This window comes from Leopardus geoffroyi, chromosome A3 (assembly GCF_018350155.1).
Source record: "Leopardus geoffroyi isolate Oge1 chromosome A3, O.geoffroyi_Oge1_pat1.0, whole genome shotgun sequence".
In the NCBI taxonomy this organism is placed as follows: Eukaryota; Metazoa; Chordata; class Mammalia; order Carnivora; family Felidae; genus Leopardus; species Leopardus geoffroyi.
The window spans coordinates 125,047,122-125,064,125 of NC_059336.1; the positions used below are offsets into that span (position 1 = coordinate 125,047,122).

General features: G+C 37.2%; 1 protein-coding gene across 4 annotated transcripts in view; it reads left to right on the plus strand.

The window, feature by feature from the left end:
* WDR35 (WD repeat domain 35) overlaps positions 1-17,004 on the plus strand; it is a 60,758-nt gene that overhangs the window by 32,608 nt on the left and 11,146 nt on the right. For all 4 annotated transcript variants that reach the window (XM_045447642.1, XM_045447644.1, XM_045447641.1 and 1 more), the window contains 7 exons: positions 1,854-1,923; positions 3,187-3,240; positions 7,150-7,259; positions 7,986-8,196; positions 13,351-13,431; positions 15,909-16,045; positions 16,597-16,800. In XM_045447642.1, the coding sequence (XP_045303598.1) occupies positions 1,854-1,923; positions 3,187-3,240; positions 7,150-7,259; positions 7,986-8,196; positions 13,351-13,431; positions 15,909-16,045; positions 16,597-16,800 (867 nt within the window). The remainder of the gene's footprint in view (positions 1-1,853; positions 1,924-3,186; positions 3,241-7,149; positions 7,260-7,985; positions 8,197-13,350; positions 13,432-15,908; positions 16,046-16,596; positions 16,801-17,004) is intronic.

Genomic DNA, 17,004 nt, shown 5'->3' on the forward strand with positions numbered 1-17,004 from the left:
GGGGGTCACGTGATCTCTTGAGAGCCCTCCTAACCGTTGACTTTTATTTTGTGATAACTAGTAGAAATAGTGGCTGGATATACTTAATAGAAATGTAGTAAAATACAGAAGCACGGCACCTCTAAATTATTTCTTTTTAAATATATTTTCTTTCTGTCTTTAATACATTTCTGTTAAATTTAACATTTAATCTCCTTATTGATCAAAGTACAATTATGATTTCAGTTTAACAATGATAAAATCTCATGATATTTTCAAGATAGAAAATGGCTTGATTTTCTTATGATTGTATTACATTTATGATTTCTTGATGATCAGGCTTTGTGCATATGTACTTTACAAGCATCATTTTATTTATGCCTCTTAAAAAAACCCTGCAAAAGGTTGCCCTTATTTCCACATGGAGAAATTGAGGATCGGAGAAGTTAAGTGACTTGCCCAGGGCCTCATAGCTACTCTGTGTTGTATCTTCCCTGTTCACCTCCACTTGTTTTAATGTTTTTGCAGCAGACATAGAGCACCTGGCAGTATATGGCACTGTGCTAGGCACTAGAGATACAGCCTTTGGTTCCGGGAAACCCACCAACTAGAGAGGGAGGTAAACTAGTGGAGATACTATGGTGTGAATAGTATTATAATGAAGGTATCAGAGAGATGGGCAGAGTCCAAAAGTAGTCATCATCATCACACAGGGAACATAGGGAACAAGTCTTTAGTTCAGAACAAAAATTCCATTAATTAGAGCTTCCCAAATACATTTAGGCTTTACCTTTATGTATTTTTTAAAATTTTTATTAATTTTTTTAATGTTTTATTTTATTTTTTGAGAGATGGAGAGAGAGAGCACGAGCAGGGGAGGGGCAGACAGAGAGGGAGACCTATAATCCGAAGCAGACTCCAAGCTCTGAGCTGTTAGCACAGAGCCTGATGGGGGCTTGAACCCACGAATGCGAGATCATGACCTGAGCCTAAGTTGGACACTCAGCCAGCTAAGCCACCCAGGCAGCCCTAAATTTTTTTTAACATTTATTTTTGAGAGACAGAGACAGAGCAAGCAGGGGAAGGGCAGAGAGACAGAGACAGAATCCGAAGCAGGCTCCAGGCTCTGTGCTGATAGCTCAGAGCCTGATGCGGGGCTTGAATCCACTGCATTGTGAGGTCATGACCTGAGCCGAAGTCAGACACTTAACTGACTGACCACCCAGACGCCCCTAGGCTTCACCTTTATTGAGCACATTATTAGACAGGAAATTACGGAGAAACAACAGAGAAACTTACTTAGTGTATCAGAAGTATTCCTACATTCATTTGGAGAATAAGGTAAAATAGCTGTTGGGTCTTAATGAAATTCATTGAAAATATGTGATTCAATGTTCAAATATATTTTCGACCTAGCTTTCAGGAACATATTACTTGCATAACTAGGAAACACCGGGTAGGTAGTTTCTACCTTTATACGATTGAGTTGTGTCAAGAACTCTTTTTTTAAAAAAAAAATTTTTTAATGTTTTTATTTATTTTTGAAGGAGAGAGAGACAGAGCATGAGACGGGGAGGAGCAGAGAGAGAGGGAGACATAGAATTTGAAGACTGGAGCAGGCTCTAAGCTGTCAGCACAGAGCCCTATGCGGGGCTCGAACTCACGAACTGTGAGATCATGACCTGAGCCGAAGTCAGACGCTTAACTGACTGAGTCACCCAGGCGCCCCAGGTCAAGAACTCTTTAAAATAATCAGGACATTTATGTTACATAACAGTATTCATTGGTGACATTCAACCTAATTATTCTAGAGATTATGAAATGGTATAACCTGTACTTAGACTATCTTTGAAATTCTGACTTTTTTTTCCCAGAATTTATCATGTGGATGATACTCCTTCTGGATCAGTGGATGGGGTGCTTGACTATAGTAAAGCCATTCAAGTAAGTGATCTTATTGCCAGCAAATGGTAATATCTGTAGATTTGGAAGTACTGTAATTTTAGTTTAAGATCTGAAAAAGAATTTGTTTTTAGTGAATAGCATCATATTCTGGTAATTCTTAAAAAAAATTTCTGTTCTGAAAACCTTTTTCTAGGTGTGCTGTGATTTTTCCTTCTTTTGATTTTTAAAAACATTTTTGTTTTTTTTCTTATTCTTTTTTAAAATTTTAGAGAGAGAGAGCGTGAGAGGGGGAGAGGGGCAGAGGGAGAGAGACAGAGAATCTTAAGCAGGCTCCACGCTGAGTGTGGAGCTCCAATCCATGATGCTGGGCTCAATCCCATAACCATGAGATCATGACCTGAGCTAAAATCAAGAGTCGGACACTCAACTGACTTGAGCCACCAGAGGCCCCTAAAAACATTTTTGAAATAATTATAGGCTAATGGGAGGTTGTACAGATAGCTTAGAACATTTTTACCCCACTTCCCAATGGTGACATCTTCTATAACTGTAGTATAATATGAAAAACAGGAAATTGACATTGATAATGACACCATTAACTGCACTCCCACCGGATTCCTTACTCAGTTTTCACTAGTTTATGCATGTACATGTGTGCGTGTGGTTTTTTGGAATCTTACCATCATGAAAGAACTTGCCTCATGCTATTTCTTCATTTTCACACTTGTTCTCCACCCCATCCCTGCTCCACTGGCAACCACTCATCTGTTTCCATTTCTGGTTTTGTCACTCTGAGAATTCTTTAAATGAATGGAATCATGTGGCATGTAACCTTTTGAGATTGGCTTTTTCTCACTAAGCATAAGCTCTTGAGACTCGTCCAGCTTGTTGCTGTGCCATGCTGTTTCCCCTTCCTCATTCTGGCACGGTCTGGCCCTTCTGTCATCTGTTCATCTTTTATGACTGAGCTCAGGTTTCCATCTCCCTGCGTACTTCTGTGTAAATGAGATGTTCCTTCCTCTGTTGCTCTCCTAGATCCTGAGCGTACTGCTACTTTTATTAATTAGGTGTTCAGCTCGCTTTCTTCCCCAGTAGGCTTTTGAGTAATCCCTGAGGGGAAAGATTTTATTCGAGTGTCTTCGGTGCTTAGTTCAGCATCTTGCACATAGTAGGTGCTCAGTAAGTGAATGTTTAAGTTAATAAATATATTGAAGTATTCTTCTTAGTGAATTGCATACTACCTTATACCAGATTAGTCACTCAATAAATATTTGTTAAAGAATAATAATTGATTTATTTTAGGGCACCCGGGATCCAATTTGTGCCATAACTGCATCTGATAAGACACTGATCGTGGTAAGTTCTTAAAAAACTGATTTTATGAATAATAATTGTTTAAATTATAAAAATAGAGTAAAGTAATATGTTTTGGATTTGAATATCATCTTGTGGGCACCCAGTTTTCTAAGCCCAAAGTAGTAAATAAGAAATTTTTAAAGACTGCCTCACAAATTGTTAATTATTTGCAAAAATAACTATTAATAAATGCAGTAGAATAGTGGCCAACTGGGGAGAGTTTGACACCGGCTTGCATGAGCCACAGAAGTGTTGGCAGGTGTCGAGTGGATTGGATAGCAGTAGTAGGTCTTAGAAAGCTTCCTTCTGTATGTGGCCCACTATTTGGTGTTGGAGAAAGTGCTTTGGCTCAGCTATTTTCATAAGACTTAAAATGAAGAGGTGGTGTGTTTGCTAACCAGTAAAAAAAAAAAAAAGAAAAAGTCTAGGGCAAATTTTTGCTGAATTTTTCAAATAAAATGAATGTAATGGTGGCTTTTCTTGAGCTCTGGCATTTGAAAATACTTATTTTAGAACTAAATGTTTACTTTAATATAATGGTGGTGGAGTCATTGAATTTCAGTTGTGTAAACGTAGCCTTAGTGGTGTATATTTACAGTTCTAGTTATGTTCTTTAGCCATTAGATAATTTTTGGGGGGACAAAATCTTAAGAATATATTATTCTTTTTCCTCATCAAGTGAATTTGGTGTATTTTTGAAGCAGTTTGTCTTATGGAGCCTCTTTTTTCTTTTTAGAGTCTTTGCTCAATGGCAGGGGTTTTTGGTTATGCTAGTGGTGTTTCTGACATTAGCAAAAATAAAATAACATGCAACTCCTATCAATCACGAAAATTGACATAATTCCCAAATGACAGTCTACCTATAACATACACACTTGAATGGTTTTAATACCAGCCAGAAAGTTTAATGGAGAAAATATCTTCTGCATTTAAAATTTCACTGTTGAAATGTAAAAGGTTTTAGAATCATTACTTTTTCAAACCTTTAAAGCCAAAGGGCCCCCTTTTTCAAAAACAAAATCTTATTTCCTACCCCAATATAGTAAGTCTTCCAAAACCCATACCTCCCTTTTATACACTAAGCAATATTCTCCCCCTCCTTCTTCCACCCTTTCTGATAGGCCCCTCTTGAGAATCACGCTGCAAAAGCGGTGCTCCACTGATTAAAAAGGGTAGAGGGAAAGATGGCCTGAGCCGAGCCTTCCGCTTTGTCCCATTGCCATGGCCAGAGGAACAGAAGGGTTTGGAAACCAGAGTTCGCTCTTGTCTGTTATACCAACTATTGATCTGTCAGCATTAAGGTTTGCACAGAGTTACACTGAAACTTCTATTCTTTTATTTTTTATTTTTACTGTTTTTGAGTATTCTTTTTTTTTAATTTTATTTTTTAAAAATTTACATCCAAATTAGTTAGCATATAGTGCAACAATGATTTCAGGAGTAGATTCTTTAGTGCCCCTTACCCATTTAACCCATATCCCCTCCCCCAACCCCTCCAGTAACCCTCAGTTTGTTCTCCATATTTATGAGTCTCTTCTGTTTTGTCCCCCTCCCTGTTTTTATATTATTTTTGTTTCCCTTCCCTTAGGTTCATCTGTTTTGTCTCTTAAAGTCCTCATATGAGTGAAGTCATATGATTTTTGTCTTTCTCTGACTAATTTCACTTAGCATAATACCCTCCAGTTCCATCCACATAGTTGCAAATGGCAAGATTTCATTCTTTTTGATTGCCAAGTAATACTCCGTTGTATATATATATACCACATCTTCTTTATCCATTCATCCATCGATGGACATTTGGGCTCTTTCCATAATTTGGCTATTGTTGATAGTGCTGCTATAAACATGGGGGTGCATGTGTCCCTTTGAAACAGCACACCTGTATCCTTTGGATAAATGCCTAGTAGTGCAATTGCTGGGTCATAGGGTAGTTCTATTTTTAGTTTTTTTGAGGAACCTCCATACTGTTTTCCAGAGTGGCTGCACCAGCTTGCATTCCCTATTGTTTTATTTTTAAACATATTTTTTGGAATCTTTAATCAGCTTTTAATGTAATATTTTATGTCTTGAGACTTCCTTACATATTCTAGAGAGATGCCCACTTTGTTAGGTACATGATTTGCAAATATTCTTCCAATTTGTACTTTGTCTTTTTTCTTCTCCTAACAAGGTCATTCACAGAGAAAAAATTTTGATTTTTGTGAATTCCGGTGTATCAGTTTTCTCTTTTAAGGATCATGCTTTTGGTGTGTCAGTTCTAATCTTCTGCCTAGCCTCATTTATATTCTTTTTTTAAAAATTTTTATTTAGGGGAACCTGGGTGGCTTAGTCTGTTGAGTGTCTGACTTCGGCTCAGGTCATGATCTCACTGTTCATGGGTTCGAGCTTCGCGTTGGGCTCTGTGCTGACAGCTCGGAACCTGGAGCCTGCTTCAGATTCTGTGTCTCCTTGTCCCTCTGCCCTCCTCCACTCATACTCTGTCTCTCTTTCTCTCTTTCAAAAATAAATATCAAAAAAAAATTTTAAAAATTTATTTAAATCCAGGTCAGTTAACATAATTGTAATAGTGGTTTTGGGAGTAGAACCCAGTGATTCATCACTTACATATAACACCCAGTGCTCATTCCAACAAGTGTCCTCTTTAATGGCCATCACCCACTTAGCCTACCTCCCACCAACCTCCTCCATCAACCCTGTTTGTTCTTTGTATTTAAGAGTCTCTTATGGTTTTCCTCCCTCTCTGTTTTTATCTGATTTTCCTTCCCTACCCTTATGTATATCTGTTGTGTTTCTTGAATTCCACATATGAATCAAATCTTGCAATGTCTTTCTCTCACTGACTTATTTCGCTTAGCTTTATACATTCTAGTTACCTCCACATTGTTGCAAATGGCAAGATTTTAGTCTTTCTGATCACCAGGTAATATTCCATTGTATATATATACACCACATCTTTTTTTTTTTTTCTCCACTATTCATAGAACAGTTTATTGACCTACCTCATCTGGCAGGCCGTGGGCCCCTTCTGACCAGGAGAAGTGTCAGTCTTATAACACATCTACTTTATCCATTCATCAGTAGATGGACATTTGGGCTCTTTCCATAATTGGCTATTGTTGATAGTGCTGCTATAAACATTGGGGTGCATGTGCCCCTTAAAATCAGTCTTTTTGTATCCTTTGGATAAATACCTAGTAGTGCAATTGCTGGGTTGTAGGGTAGCTCTATTTTTAATCTTTAAAAAATTTTTGAGGAACCTCCATACTGTTTTCCAGAGTGACTGCACCAGTTTGCATTCCCACCAGCAGCACAAAAGAGTGCCCCTTTCTCTGCAGCCTCACCACATCTGTTTTTTCCTGAGTTAATTTTAGCCATTCTAACACATTTAAACTAATACTCATTGTATCACTGCTTCTGATCATCTCCATTTGCCACTGGTATCAGGTAGATGGCTATAGGATAAAAACGTGGACTTTCAGAAACCACTGTTTCATATGGTGATCTTATATTGATTTTTCATTCATGGTGAAATTTAATGCAATAAGTGCTTTATATTTTAGCTTTTAATGTACCTTAAATATTAACCTAGACAACAACTGTAAGTCACCCTTGTTATTTCTTCCTTGTGATATAAGGAGTTATGTATTACTGAACAGCTAAGTTTCTGACTTCTTTCTTGAATGCTGCATGAAAAAAAATTACATCACCTTCAACCACTTTTAAAGGGGTTTAATTAAATTAGGAGATAAATATGTACTCGGTAACGTGATTTAGTATCAGAATTGGGAATTAGTTATGACACATTCACTTTGGTTTGGAAACAAATGTATGAACATATAGAGAGACCTGTAGTTGTAATTTAATGTTATTTTGTAAATATGCTTTAGTAATCAAAAGTAATTTCCACAGGGTCGTGAATCTGGCACCATTCAGAGATACAGTCTTCCTAATGTTGGTTTGATTCAAAAGTATTCCCTTAACTGTCGAGCCTACCAGTTATCCTTGAATTGCAATTCTAGGTAAGTCTGAAAATTCTCATCATATAGATGCTGGGCTTAGAAGTTATCAATTTGGATTGTTGGATTTATGTAATAAATACAAAGATGTGTATTTGTTTTAAACTTGTCTTATGGTTCAGTGTGGTTTTACTGTACTATATTTATATTTAAATGTTTATTATACGGTATTTAGATGTTTTTCTCTAATTGGCAAAATATAGAAATTCAAATGTAATACTTTAAATTGTTTGCGTGCCAGTTGCTTTAATTCCTTTGGATACTTTTTCCTCACAAGGAAGCAAAATGGAGAGTAGTCTATGTCTTCTATCAAATTTAAGAAATTTTTAAAACCAGTTATTTTTTTAAAGCCATTTCTTTTTTCTTTTTCTTTTTTTATTAATTTTTTAAAAATGTTTACTTATTTTTGAGAGAGAGAGACAGACAGACAGAGAATGAGCAGGGGAGGGTCAGAGAGAGAGGGAGACACAGAATTTGAAGCAGGCTCCAGGCTCTGAGCTGTCAGCACAGAGCCCGATGTGGGACTCACGAGCCATGAGATCATGACCTGAGCCGAAGTCGGACGCTTAACCGACTGAGCTACCCAGGTGCCCCTTAAAGTCATTTCTGCCTTCTTCCCAGATTTGGATGAACTGATTTTGCACAAGAAGGGTAATAGGTAATTATATTCGTGATTGCTGATTGTCATTTTACCATCTTGTTTCCTTTCTCCAATTTCAATATTTGTAGTCGTCTTGCTATCATAGATATCTCAGGAGTTCTAACTTTCTTTGACTTGGACGCTCGGGTAACAGACAGCACAGGACAGCAGGTCATTGGCGAGTTGTTAAAATTGGAGCGTAAAGATGTCTGGGATATGAAGTGGGCCAAGGATAATCCAGATTTGTTTGCGATGATGGAGAAGACAAGAATGTATGTTTTCAGAAACTTGGATCCTGAGGTAAACACAAGAAATGAGTATTAGCAGTACATAAATAATGAGCCAGATGTGAAAACCTGGCTATTTCCCTTTTGTTTCCTTAAGAGGTTTGTTGGTGTTGGAGGCGTAAATTTCTGAAAATAAATAGAAACATATCTGTAGATTTGTAAAATATTTGGTCATAAGTGGGAATAATACTCATCCTTTAAAAAGTCTCTGCTTTCTCTGAAAGGCACTTCCTAAGCATTTATCTGTACTTTTTAAAAGATGGAACCATGGTCTCTAATACATAGTCTTTATTTTTTCCTTGTCAAAGTTAAGAAAAAAAGAAAATCAGTAGTAATATTTACCAAAATTGCTTAAAACAACCTAACCAAAAAAGTGTAGGCTTTTATTCTCCTTTGCCTCCCTGTCCACCTTAATCTGTGCTTCCTTATTTATGTTCACATGACCTCTATCAGCCACTAATCCTGGTCTTTCTCACTCTGATGATTTTATGAATATGCAAGTGTGGACTGATTAATCTGCCCTCTCTGGAGTATCAGGAAGCCACTTGCTCACTAATTTTAAAGTTATATTTTGATTTTCTACTTGTGGCTCACGTCAGCTAATTGCTTTTTTTTTTTTTAAGATTATTTATTTTGACAGAGAGAGCAGGGGAGGGGCAGAGAGAGAATCCCAAGCAGGCTCCACACTGCCAGCGCAGATCCCGATACAGGGCTTGAACCTACAAACTGTGAGATCATGACTTGAGCTGAAGTCAAGAGTCGGACACTCAGCCGACTGAGCCACTGGGGTGCCCCACATCAGCTAATTTTTACGTTTGGAACTTCCCTGTCAGTCTGCTCTGGACCAAGTGTTAGCATTTGTGTTTAGGAAATTCAATGTAATTTGAGTGGTAGCCTAATCAAAGCATCATTGAGATAAATTTTTATGTAATTTTTGAATAATTAATGGTTTCCAGTTGGGAATTTTCTGTATGGTTGTTGCACCCAACAAATGTAAATAATAATAAATAAGTTGATAGATATCATTAATTGATGTATGGGTTTGCGGTTTCCTTTTTGGAAAGAAATTGCATGCTTGGACCACTGAGCTGCCAAAAATCTTCTAGAGTGATTTATTTAGTGGTAAACTATTACACTGTCCCTTTAATATCTTAAATTATTTTCACATTTCCCCATTTTAGTGCTACTCAGGATCTTTGGGCTGGGAAATGACCTCATGTGAATTGTTCTCAAAGGCTTTGTCAGGAATTTTAAGGATCTTTGTAATTTTTAGCCCCTGGGTAGGGTTTAAAGGAAAGGCATTCAGGGCTGCTGCATTTAACTTGTAAGCAGGGGCCTCTTTCAAGGCTCCAAGGGAAATTTGACACTTGCCACAAAGTAAGTGTAAAAATTTGACAGGTAACCACAGGCTAACCTTGAGGATGGGAGAATACTTTTTGAATGTTAGGGTCCTTTTTCCATCCATGTCCCCATGCGTAGTAAGTGAGAAATCATATGCCTGGGCGAGTGTTGTTCCTGGCTGTTTGTAATGTGTGTGTAGCACACACGCTCAGTCTAGCACCAGGGGATGTCTTGGCCTGGTGCAAAGTGCTTCTTGAGTAGTTTTAACAGAATAGCCTTCCCCTCCCCTCCTTTTTTAGAGTCATTTTCAGGCTTGGCAAGTAGTTCAATTTCTATTGGATTTAAAGCTAGATGGATTTCTTTCAACCTCACCACTGACTGGATTTCTTTATAAGTCATGCTGTGCTGTTCTGTTCATTCATGAGGACACTGGCTGGCTGTTGTCCCTGCTTGGTTAGTTATTGGTTAGTTACTCTGCTGTTCATTTCTTTGGCTGCTCATTGACTGATTATGTAAGGACGTACTCTTTAAAACAGGATTTACTGGAGCTCCTTTAGGGCGTAGTATTCTTTTACTATTCAGGAGATAAGCTGTTATTTGACAGTTAATACTGAATCCATTTTTGTCCATTTGAGTGTTAGGAATTCTAGATTCATACCTTCCTTTAAGTTGTAAACCTTTCTTCAGATTATAGATGAAAAACGGGTGCCATTTGTGTGTGAAGTTGTAATTCACTGATAAAGCACACTTTCTGAGAATTTGGAAATGAGTATTTAATGTTGATATTCCCTGCTTGGTCATTTTTATCTCCAGTGACCCTCTCAAGGTACCAATTCAGCTTTTCTAGTCTTTTTCTTGGATCTTCCCTTTCATTGGTACTACTTCATATTCATATTCCTTTCATATCTCATATTTTTACCACTCAGCTCATTTTTATACACTTCTTTACCAAACAAGAAGTTTCCAAATTTTTGAATCCATATCTTCATCTATGCATAATTATTTATTTAGAAATGATATACGTGACTTAGCATATTAATACAAGTACTTTATGAATCATGTCCCTAAAATAGAAATTCTGAAAGAATGAGGAAAAAAAATACATTTAACAGGCTGAAGTGAACTTTATTTTGAAATGTCAGGGTGCTGTAGTTCTCACTGCCATTAGCTAGTGTCTGAGCATCGTGCACACTTGAATTATTAACTTCGTAAAGTCTTGTGTTTCAAATAGTCTTCTTGATAATTTTCAATTGTTTAGCTGACTTTCTGTCAGATCTGATTCGAATGTGATTGTTTTCACTTTCTAATGTGGCTAACCCCAGAGTTTGTGCCAGGAGGTAAAGGGGGTGACTGTTCTGCCTCGTCTTGTTTGCTTGTGCTTGCATTCCAATATTCCACTTCATTCACGTATTCTTTCCAGGGAGATTTTTAAACCACTTGTCCAATTTATGAGAGTTAGCTCAAAATTAGAGACTGTAATCCCCGAATCCGCTTAACTAGGTATATACAAACTTCGGTATGTCACAATATGCTGCAATTAAATGGATAAGCGCTCAAGATACCTGTTATACTGTACATGTTCTGAGACCTTCTGATGTATGTACTGGGTAAGAGTACTTAATACAGTATAGATTAGTGAAGTTTAAAATACTTTCTTGATAAAAATAAATTTCTTATGTACTGAGTAGGGGAGTGTATCCTGCTTTTGTTGACCACTGGTCTAAAACTTCATATTCAATGGAAATATGGATGGGTATCTAGTGAATTTTGGAAAATAATGAGAATTAGATGAGATAATTCAAATAGAAGTTGACTTTTTAAAATCCGAATAATATAAATATATTTGCATATTTACTTGTGTGCCAATAATCATAGATTATTTTGGAAACTCAGTTTTTAACCTTCCTTCCAATCTTTATTTTCTCCCTTTCTCTTTATTTTTGGTATAACTTTTTATCCACACATCATCTTTTATGACTTTATTTTTTGGCTACCTTGCTTTGTTTTTTGTCTAGTCAAAAATAAAGCAATTTTCTAATGATAAACATTTTTATACAGGTATATTTGGATACATGTTGTATCCAAATAATTAAAATATATGAAAGGCCTCTATAATTTATAAGAAGTATTTTATTATATACTTAATTCTTGAATTAAATTTTATACTTGATTCTTTCTGTGTGATCATTGCTCATACTTGCCTTTACATAATACAACTTTTTTTGAGGAAATAAAGAAATTTGGTAAAATTTTCTCATATAATCAACAATTTTTACTTAAAAAAATTTCTTTTATGTTTACTTATCTTTGAGAGACAGAGACAGAGCGTGAACAGGGGAGGCAGCAGAGAGAAAGGGAGACACAGAATCTGAAACAGGGTCCAGGCTGAGCTGTCAGCACAGAGCTGGACGTAGTGCTTGTACTCATGAATGGTGAGATCATGACCTGAGCTGAAGTCGGATGCTTAACCGACTTGAACCACCCAGGTGCCCCAACAATTTTTACTTTTTAAGAGAAAATGTCACTTTAAGACTCAAATGCATATAATGTGCACACAGAGCCCCATTCTTAAACTTTGACATACTAAAACTAAATATGATTCAATTTTTAAAAATCTGATTCAATTTTTACCTCTAATTTCCGTCTTTTTAAGTATCTTCCTGTAGTTTCTATCACATGAAGAACTAAGTATCAGAGTTATAAATTTGATACATTATTTCCTTTGAATTTTGCTTACTTTCTATTTCATGATACACACACACACACACACACACACACATTAAAAACACATTCCAGGGGTGCCTGGGTGGCTCAGTCAGTTGAACGTTTGACTTTGGCTTATGTCATGATCTTGCGGTTCATGGGCTCGAGTCCCGTGTCGGGCTCTGTGCTGACAGCTCAGAGCCTGGAGCCTGTTTCGGATTCTGTGTCTCCCCCTCTCTCTGCCTTCCCTGACTCAGCTTGGTCTTTCTCTCTCTCAAAAAATTAATAAACATTAAAAATTACATTCTGGTATTATTTCCATTACCAGACATTATCTTATCCTTTTCATAGTGCTCTTGGAGGTAGTAAGTATAGTGAGAGTTTATTTCTTGTTATTTATATAATATTTATATCTCCTTTTTCTACTAGAGATTTAGGGCAGGTATTTTACATTATAATATGCATTTGCTACACTTTATTTCTATAAGCTTGCGTAATACTAAGAAAAGAGACAGACCCATAACAGACTTGTGTATTTACATCTTGGCAAATTAAATCTTATGTAGAAAATCTATCAGGAATGCTCTCTGGCTAATTTTGTAGAGGATGGACTTTGCAGTATGGGGTAAGATTTCTTTGATATATATACTTACATACAACTATAGTGTTTGTTGGTTTTATTAAGAATTAAATTTAATGTTGCATTGCATGAGTAAGAATTATCAAGTGGTATAAGGTATTTTTGGATTAATTGAGAAAAATTGGACTGATGTTAGATGCTATTAGGGAATTAATATTAATTATATGAGGTGTAATAATAGTAATGTGGCCACTTAAAGAACATCCTTATCTTTTAGAGATATGTACTGAAATATTTAGGGGTGAAATGTCATGATGTCTATACATTTTACTTGATTTACTTTAAAAGACTTCATCCAAAAAATCGACTGAAGCATATTTAGCAAAATGTTAATAATATTTAGGTGATGGACATATGGATGTTAATGACATTCTTTCTAATTTTCTGTTGGTTTGAAAATGTTGAAAATAAAATACAAAGTCATATGCTAAAGGAAGGAAAATTTTGTACAATTAAGCATAACATTTGTCTTTATCTTTAAAGGAGCCCATTCAGACTTCTGGATATATTTGTATCTTTGAGGATTTAGAAATTAAATCTGTTCTTTTGGATGAGATATTGAAGGTAATTCTTAAAAAACAATTGTATTTTTGTTGCTGGCTTGACTGGGATTTGTTTTATTTTATGCCCAGGCAGTGTGGTGTTCCTGTTAGGAATGTGGATTGACCCTGCTTGGTCACTTGTACCGCTTTCAGACAGGTTCCTTCATCTTTTTTGAACTTCATTTTCCTTTCTTGTTTATAAGCCTCAATTATTTTTTTCAATTTTTCCCTCTATAAAATGTGGATAATAATGGCTCCTGTCTAACAGGATTGTTATTGTATAAGGTAATCTGTGAAAAGCACTTACCACAGTGTTTGGATCAAGAGCTCAAAAAATGGTGGCTAGTTGTGGTTGTCATTGTTTTTATGTTAATAACAAAGAGAAGAAATACTTGACAATTTACTTTGTTCTTTTGAGCTCTAAGACAGGTACTTGAGTAACTTTTTGTTTGCAGGGCCGCTATCCTCCTATTTTTTTTTCAGGCTTTATAAAATAATCCAGTTCTGATTCCAGCTATCTTTTTGAACCCCTACTTTGGCCTTCATTGACTATCTTTTGAGAATTTCTTTCTCTAAGAATATATTAAAAACATTTTTACTTTCATTTTATACAAAGCATTTACTTTTTTCTGTATACTTCATATATTTTTTGGAATTGGGTTAATAGAGTTTTACATTTCTGAAGTTAGTTGCAATTTGTAGCATGGTTTCATGTTTTGGTTTGATATGTAAATTGTAGCCCTTTAAAGCCCTTTGTTTATGAGCCTGTTTTTTTTCCCCCCATGAGAAATTTATTGGAGCACTAGAGCAGAAGGAATACGAAAGGAAAAGGAAGGGAATTTACTAAGTTTACATTCACTAAAGTGCTTTCATAGGAGGTGTTCAATTGTCATTTGTCATTGCATGTCACTCTTCATTTGTCATTACAACTGTGCCCGGTAGATAATACACAGACCTCAGTTTTAGTGGAGAAAGCTTTTCGTGAGTAAAATGATTTACCAAAAGTCTGTCTGTTCACTGACTCAGCAGATGTTTATTGGCAGTCAGTAAGGCAAGTTCCTGGCCTCAAGTAGAGGGGTTGGGGAGGTAGACAAGAAATTCAGCAACCAGCAAAGGGGCGGGGCTGGCGCAGTTCAATGGGCAGGTGCGTCTGTCAGAGGTCTGTGGGGAGAGAGCGCTGGTACAGTTCTGAGACTGTGAACCACGTGAGTAGTACAAGGCTGGCATTGTGCTAAACGTTTGATACGTGTTATCTCATTTAATCCTCACAATTCTAGGAAGTCAGTCTGATTATTATCTTCATTTGTTCAGATGAAGAATCTGAGGCTTGGAGAGAGAAACTCATTTGCCAGTGACACCCAGTTGGCAGTAGGCAGAGACGTGAATGATTTCACTCCAAGCCGTCTGGCTTCAAAGCTGGTGTATGTAATTGGTAGCACTGGCGAAACTGAAGGGGAACAGTCGTGGGGGAGGTTGGCCCCAGTCATACGAGGCCTTGTGTGCCTTCTGTGGAGTTGGGACTGCCTCCTGGAGTCACTGGGGGAGTAAAGCAGGAGAGTGATGTGATTGGGTTTATATTTGGGGAAGATGGCCTTGGCTTCCTGGGTGGGCACAGGACGGGGGTACAGCAGGTTTTAGAAAGAGTTGTTACATAGCCAGTAGGCTGAGGAATTAGGATCTAAGCTTAGATCTGTTTGAATCCAAACCTCATGCATTTTCCATACTACTTTCTACTTTGTGCCAGGGATTTCTGGGAGAACTTTTCAGTTTCTAAGTACAATGGTTTAGTTGCAGGTGGGGAGGGCCAGATGCAGCTTAGTTCTGGGAGCCATTGCTGTTTTCTGTATGTGGGGGCGGGGGGCTCTAATTTTCTCCTGGGCTTCACTTTTTCTTTACTTGGAATATGTAGGATATTGGTGAGTTCATTATAACTGTTTTATTTTCTTGGCCATTAGCTAGCTATTTCCTGCAAGACTGGCCTTCAGAAAAAAAAATTTTAGAGGGGTCAGCTAGCTAAATGAACAAAAGGAAAGAGATAATGAAAACTAGCTCTTTCTTTTATTTGCTTGTCTGCTGCCCAACAGCACAGGGGACAACTGTCTCATTTCCCCCCGGCAAGGAGAGGGTAGATTAAGGAGTGAGCTGGTAGAGGCCCCTGCACATGTCTTTTCTGCAGCACTTTGGGTGAGAAGAGAATAGTAGCTCCTGGGAACATGAGAGTTAAGCTGAGGGAAACAAGGCTGTATGATTGTAAGACAACCCTTCTTCCACTGTCCTCTTTTCCCTGTGGGCAGCCTAGTAACCTCAGGAGGAACTTCACCTGTGGATTGTGGCTGTTTTCCAGATAACTCAAAGACCCACACATTGGAATATCTTTTCTTCCCATTTTGGTTTACAACATGATACAGTTGTTTGTGTGTGTGCATGTATTTTACTGTAAAAAAGAAACACATACTCTAACGGCAGGTATTTGCATTTCTTTTCATCTTTTATTTTTAGAATCCAGAACACCCAAACAAGGATTATATAATTAACTTTGAGATCCGGTCCTTGCGAGATAGTCGAGCATTGATTGAGAAAGTTGGAATTGAAGATGCATCTCAGTTCATCGAGGACAATCCACACCCCCGACTTTGGTATTTAGAAATAAAAAATCCCCCCAAAATGTCTGGTGTATGCATTTAAAGTCTCAGCTCTATTGTCTCCCACTCTCATGGTAGCCTTCATGGGTGTAGACTTGCATTCTTGTTCTTCTTTTTATTTAAAAAAAATGTTTATTGTTTTTTATTTATTTTTTGAGAGAGAAACAGAGAGTGAGTGGGGAAGAGGCAGAAAGAGAGGGAGACACAGAATCCAAAGCATGCCCCAGGCTCTGAGCTGTGAGCACAGAGCCCAACGCAGGGGTGGAATCCATCAATCGTGAGATCATGACCTGAGCTGAAGTGATGCTTAAGTGACTGAGCCACCCAGGCGCCCCTTTGTTCTTCTTTTTAAAATACAGAAATTAAATTCAGATTTGGAAGTACTCAAAATAAGCATAATATTAAGTAAAACATACATAAATATGTTAAAATAATCACTTCCCACCATGTTTAACTAGAAACAACAGGTATAATAATTAAATTCGGGTTCAAGACTTGTTTATCAGTAATGGCAATACGCTTTTCTGTTTCTTGTTTTAATAAAGGCGCCTACTGGCCGAAGCAGCTCTTCAGAAACTAGATCTGCACACAGCAGAGCAAGCGTTTGTGCGCTGCAAAGATTACCAAGGCATTAAGTTCGTGAAGCGCCTGGGCAATCTACAGAGTGAGTCCATGAAGCAGGCCGAAGTTGCTGCCTACTTCGGCAGGTTTGAAGAGGCAGAAAGAATGTATCTTGATATGGACAGAAGGTGAGTAATGAAGGTACAGGCTTTCTGGAGTACTTCTGGCGTCCATGCTTTTCTTCTGTACAAATGAGGAATGTACAGTAGACTAAATGTGTCATACCACTTCTTTCAGAAAATAATCTCAGTTTAGTTACAACCTGGATATTCCACGTGGCTCTTACATTAATTTATGTATTGAAATTTGGAGGCAGTTTCCTTTTTCTTCTT